At 46.3% G+C, this 6,520-nt stretch overlaps 1 protein-coding gene across 1 annotated transcript in view; it reads right to left on the reverse strand.

Annotated features, from left to right (window-relative positions):
* LOC107114963 (unconventional myosin-Vb-like) overlaps positions 1–6,520 on the reverse strand; it is a gene marked incomplete at its 5' end in the record, with an annotated part of 93,467 nt that overhangs the window by 15,964 nt on the left and 70,983 nt on the right. The window contains one exon of the mRNA XM_015416570.1: positions 5,663–5,746. Within this exon, the coding sequence (XP_015272056.1) occupies positions 5,663–5,746 (84 nt within the window). The remainder of the gene's footprint in view (positions 1–5,662; positions 5,747–6,520) is intronic.

Genomic DNA, 6,520 nt, shown 5'->3' on the forward strand with positions numbered 1-6,520 from the left:
GGTTCCTCAGTGGAACAGGCTTCCTCGGGAGGTGGTGGGCTCTCATTCTTTGGAGATTTTTAAGCAGAGGCTAGATGGCCATCTGACAGCAATGCTGATTCGGTGAACTTGGGCAGCTCATGAGAGGGAGGGCAGGAAAGGTTGCATCAGTGCTTAGTTCTCGTGGCCCTTTCTTACACGCCCAGGGGTCAGGAAGCTATTTTCCTCCAGGCCAGTTTGGGTGGAGATCCTGGAAGTATTTTGTAATCTTCTGGGCGTGGAAGAGCAGTCACCGTGTGTGTGTGGGGGCAGTTGTGAATTTCCTGCATTGTGCAGGGGGTGGGACTAGATGACCCTGGAAGTCTCTTCCAACGCTATGATTCTATGACTCGTTTAAGGTATGAACGGCTAAATGACATGTGGTTATCCCATAACGCTAGGACTACTCGACACAAATCTGAGATGTCAAGTGCAAAGACTTTCCCCCGGAAGCTTTGCAAGATGCTTCTCTGATGTGCATGGCTGTTCTGACATGCAGACCTTTGACCAGTGTCAAGCCCCTACTTTATGAGTAATTTTCAAAGCAAGAACATGGAATAAGGCTGTGAAGTGGCTCTCCGAAATCCAATTCAGCTCTTGACATGGGATGGTTCACTTGACCCTGAAACTCCTGTTCTGTTGCCTGCCTGACTATATCCAGGGGATGAATTTCAAAGGGTTGAGATTGCCACTGACTTCACAGCATACTCAGGTGAAAAAGTCAGAAGCAAAGAGGGAGAGAGTCAGGGATCTGGAAATAAAATACATTTGGAAGGGTAAAGGGAAAGAAAGATGGGCAGTTAACATAAATACAAAGCAGAGACTGAGAAAAAGAAAGCTGGCTTGCTCAAAACGGACTTCAGAATCCTTTCCCCCCTCTCTGATATGCTAAACAGGACAGAAACGTAATGATGGAAAAGCCCACACGATAGGCACTGAAAAACTTTACTGTGTGGTGGTCACAACTGCATGTCACCACCTGTTTCAGGCTGTCAGAATCCCCTCATGTTCACAGCAGCTGCTGCACGGTTATTCAGTTTTTTAAATCTCATTGCTCCCATATTTAGAATTGATTATATTGATTTATTTGAAAGTGTACTATAACAACCAAAAGCAAAGAGGTTGTGGTTATGGGAGCAAAGAAAGCAACAAATTGCTTGGTTCCTCTGATGGCATGGTTGCTAGCCAATAGATCCCCACGACAGCACACACGTAACTTGCATTTGGCTCTCTGTGGGTGCGGTCAGACGGCGTGCTGGGAGTGGGTTAAACTGCTCCGGCCCTGATGCGGGTTTTTTTTTAACCTGGAGAATTGCGATCACACGCACCTCCTTGTTCCAGATCGCTGCACAGCCACATCGCTCCCTGCCGTCCACACACGGGAGCGTGCGTCGGTGTTGTTGTTTTTTTCTTTCTCAGTTTGGGCATGCGCACAGGTATCTGTAGAACTAAAATTTTCGCGCATGCGCAGAACAGCAATTTCCGCTTCAACCTGACTGCTGTAACACTTCCCTTTAAACTTTAAAGGAACACTTCCCTTTAAACGTTTACCCCAAAAATGGCCTCCGTGAGATCCCGAACTCGTCTAAACGCTAAAACTAGGCACCGTTTAAACACTGTTTTTAATAACGCGGTGGCGGACTTCTGCCTATGCGCACAACGCCAATGCTTTAAAAAAATGGTGGGCGAAAAGTGGAAGCCTCGGGCAGCTTTCGAGCGGGGAGGAGGTTTAAATCGGAAGTGGCTCAACACCGCAGGAGCTATCAGATGTCAGAAAAGTGCGACCGGAACCGGAGAATCAGGAAAACACCACTTGGGGACCTGGTATCAAAATACTCCAGGTTAAAGTGGTTTTGAGCCGGAAAGCAATGGCTGGGGACAGGAGGCAGATGTTGACTGTGTGATCGCGCAGATAAAATCCGTTTCTGAGGCAGGTCGAAAGCGGACTAAACAGCCCGTCTGAATGCACCCTGTGTGCTACTGTGTTTCCCAGTTGCCTGCTGTGACAGATTGAATAGAAAAGCAGGCTTTTAAAAAAAATGCTGCTTGTGTCAGAGAGTCAGGGAGGTTATGAGTTAATCTTCCCTGGAGAGAAGAGCCTATGTGATTGGCTGCCCTACTCGCTCTCTGACTGGCCAACCATCAGCTGAGAGAGGAAATAAAACAGCTGATCTGGAGGGAAAAGAGGTCTTTCGCCTTTTGTTTTGAAAACAAACATCTGGGTCAGTAGCCAGAGGGTTTGGCTTCTGAGGGAAGAGACGTTTGGGAGTCAGTGATTTCTGACAGGCAATAGTCAGAAAAGTACTTCTACAGAGAGAAGAGAAACCCCATTGTCTTAGATATATATTACAACTGCTCTGAGGGAGAATTTAGATTCTCAGTCAGGAAAGCTACAGAACAGGATACTGGAGAAGGATTTGGCAGAAAGTCTGGGTAGTTAGAGTGAATAAGCCTAATAGTAAAAGGAGTTATTGCTTCTAAAGGAAAAGAAGAAAAACTTCCTGCCAGTGACAGGGGTTGGGAAGAGAACCCTGGTCTGTGACAAAGGGCAGAAGCTTAGACACCTCAGGAGTTAGGGAAAAGCTGTAATATTGAAAGGGAAACCTAGAACTCTGAAGGTAGAAATCGAGAGACTTTAAGCAAGCACTGTCCTCCAGAAAAAACATTAGTAAGAACCAAGTTAGTGCTGAACTATACTAAACAAAGTACCTCTCAAAGAAAGGACTAGAAAACCTTGAAACAAAACTACAAATACGCCCTCTTGAATGTTCTAAGAATTCAGCTCTGTATATATTAGAAAGTTTTTACCTCAGCAGTCTCAAAACCTTGAATACCCCTACTATAAATATATTCCCTGCCTGTTTAATAAAATCTTTATTCTGTTCTTGAAAATTAATTTGCCTCAAGTGCCATTTCACAAGGGTTTATAAAACAGCACAGCTCCTGTCTTTCCCTCAAGTTCCCGTACTGGGTCTAAAGCCTAAACCAATATCTAAACAAAGTGTGGAACAATTTCAAGTTTATATCAATAGTGAAGATATACTCGCTACTGTAGGGCAACTCAGTCACTGAGGGGAACTGAAGATTTGGCGGGAAAAATCTGCCAGACAGTTCGGGAGATACAGGGGTCCGTCATACCTGCCTTCACCTTTGCTCCAGAATTACTGAAATCTGATCTTTGAAAGAGCCATCACGTGCATCTCTAGGAAACACCCCTGGAAATCCTTTTTATCAGACACCCCTGCCGCCGAGACCTTTGGACAGCATGAAAGTCAGGGTGGAATGACTCACTGGCCCGTGTCATGGTGCCTAACAATTACCCACTGTTTCTAATAAACTTTACTCTCACAGCTATTCAGGGTAAAACTGGGTAATCCTCCTGATGGTGTTAGGCTTTTTAAATTTAGTTTCTGAGCGGCATTTAAGCCTGTCTTGAATGTAATTACAATCAAACATTCCTGGGCGCACAAAGGAAAGGAAAACCGCACAGCTCAGCAGTTCAGAAGCAGCATCGCCACCGAATGCCAGGGCGAGCTGCAGACAATGCCCAGTTCCTTTCCTAGTTCCGAACAGATTGGTAAAAAGGAAAGCCCGAGCAAGCGTGAGCAGAGCGGCCGATCCGTCCCCAGAGGTGCTCTTCACCTCTTCCCCTTCTCGTTAGGTCCGTGTTTATCTCTCTCCGTTGTTTTTGCCAAGAGAAACACTCAAGGGTGAACGTCCTCGGAGGGCTCCTATGAAATCATCCGGACCCAGAGCAGGCGGAACGCCGCGGCAACAGAACGTTTCCAAAGAGACTGGGGCGCGGAGTACACTGCACAAGACAGATAACAACCGCTTAAATGGCAGGTTAATTTCATTTCATTGTTAGAGGATTCAGATGGGGAAGGAGGAGGAGAAGCAAATAGACTTCTTTAAAAAAAAAAGAGCCCAAGGCTGAACGAGGAACACAAAAGTACGTCTGTGTGAGCGAGTGATATCCTGAGCAAGGTTCTATTTTGGTAACGACAAGCAAGTTCGACAAAAGCCTTCTGCAATATGGGGGGGGGGTCACTCTGCGGGTTGGCGGCACACAGCCTCTGGAGTGAACGGCTCCGGTCATACATAGGAGAGTAGCAAAAATAAAGTGAAATGAAAAAAACAGACTCCCTTCTGCTGTTCCGGTGGGTTGCGCGAGCCCAGGTTCTGAATCTGGAGCTACAGAACCCTACAGCCCCCGCCCCCCCCGGAGTAAAGACAGAAGTGGTGATTTGGGCAAAGAAGCCAACAAAACACGGCAAAGCTCTTTCTCTACTGCTGCAAAGAAGCCTGCTCTTAGTTTAAATTCTTTTCAAGACTAGGGGGAAAAGGCTGAATTGGTGGGATACGTCGCTGGGGGAACAGCGTCGCTTGGTCCTTGTGATGGCATGGGTGCTAGCCAACACGCTCCCCCCAAAAGAATTCACACTCATATGTGGTTGTCCTCTAGTGCCTCCTTCTGGAAGATGGAACAAATTTGCTAAAGTCCAGAGTGAGTCATAATTAAAACCCGTTGATCATTTTGTTCCCAGATGACAGCAGTGAAGGGTACAATAAACAGACATACAGCAGTCAACTAGGGCAAGTTTCACCACTGGATGGGGGAAAAGGCACACGTCATTCATGTACAAATCTAGCCCCAGTTCTCCTATTGCATATTTCAAAACTACAGCTAATCAGGTCTCACTGCTGACTATAGTCAAGACGCACCATGTGTGCAATGTTCCCTCTAAGCTGTGGAGTCTTGTGAGCCAAAATTCTACTATGTGAGCTACTGGCATTAAAGCTGTGAGCTAGTGACTTGGCTACTGCATAAATTAGTTTGCTCTGGAGCCATCCTTCCTGAGCTGAGACAAAAAACTCTGAGCTGGAGGCTAAAAAACTGTGAGCTAGCTCACACTAACTCAGCTGAGAGAAGAAGAAGAAGAAGAAGAAGAAGAAGAAGAAGAAGAAGAAGAGATTGGATTTATACCCTGCCATTCACTTGGAGTCTCAGAGCGGCTTACAAACTCCTTCCCCTTCCCCTCCCCACAACAGACACCCTGTGAGGTGGGTGGGGCTGAGAGAACTCTGACACAAACTGCTCTTTTTCAAGGACAGCTGTGCCAGAGCTTGTGACTGACCCAAGGTCACATCAGCAGGTGCAAGTGGAGGAGTGGGGAATCAAACCCGGTTCTCCCAGATTAGAGTCCACGCACTTAACCACTACATCAAACTGGGAACATTGCCCGTGTGAGAAGGTAAGTACAATACCGTGGAGTGCTGTACGCAGAGAAAACTGGCAGAAAGGACAGATACACCCCCCCCTTTAAGAGATTAAAAGCAACAACCAGAAAATTAATTTCCTTTGTAACCCTCAAGGGGAAGAACTGACGATTAATTCCAATAAGGCCCGATCCTTCTGACCTCTCCCAGACCTCACTGTTCCCCGACAGGGATTCGTCTGACAAATTATACTGAAAGATTGCAGTAGGCAAAAGGAAGTTAGTGTTGCTTTGAAGGTACTAACAATGGAAGCCTGTTCTCCGTAATTCAACCATAGCAAACAGCTGAGAAGGAGAAGCCGTGATAAGGCGCACAACACATCAAACTTTAGTCTATCTTTTTAAGCACCTCCGTTTTTTTTTACCTTGCTGGCTTTCAGTATATTGATCTGTTCTTCATACACGGTATCTCTGTTCTTCTCCAGAAATCCTTCACACTGGTATTCCACCTATGGCACACAACAAGGCAGCAAAGGAGAAGGATAAAACACAAGTTAAGGCCAGGAGCACAGGTCATCCTAACACACGCGACAGCCAAAGAGGCAATCGATATAATTGCTTCAAAGAATTGCTTTCCCGTTTGTGCAGAATTGCTTTCCCCCCACCCCCAAAAGCAAGTTTCAAAAATATGGGTTTTGGGTAGCACCCCAAACCAAGATTTGGGTCCATTATCCAGTGTTCCGGTGGTTCGTCACCACCAAAAACGAGTTGACAGAAAACTACACGGGGAAGCTGGTCCATCAAGATCAGCAGGGCTATTTTTGGGCAGGAACGCACAGGAACGGAGTTCCGGCTGGCTCCCAAGTTGGCCACGCCCAGCAGGAACTCATTAGCATAATAGGCCACACCCAACAGCAGGAACTCATTAGGATTGGCTACAATTAGGGGTGTGTGGCCTAACATGCGAAGGAGTTCCTGCTACAAGAAAAGGCCCTGGGTTTTGTCAACAAACAAGGTAAAGAGAATAAGAAGCAAAAGGTGGGTGTGGCTGGGTGACCACACTTCTGGGAACGCAGGGGAGTGGCCTAATATGCGAATGAGCTGTGCTGTCAGGGGTGTGGCCTAATATGCTAATTAGTTCCTGCTGTTGGGTATGGCCTATTATGCTAATGAGTTCCTGCTCGGCTTTTTCTACAAAAAAAGCCCTGAAGATCAGTATTGTCTACACCGTCAGTTTTAAATGATCACATCTTCAGCTTCCAAGCATTAATGCGTAATTAATT

The sequence above is a fragment of the Gekko japonicus genome, unplaced genomic scaffold (genome assembly GCF_001447785.1).
Source record: "Gekko japonicus isolate JY-2015 unplaced genomic scaffold, Gekko_japonicus_V1.1 scaffold3633, whole genome shotgun sequence".
Taxonomy (NCBI): domain Eukaryota; kingdom Metazoa; phylum Chordata; class Lepidosauria; order Squamata; family Gekkonidae; genus Gekko; species Gekko japonicus.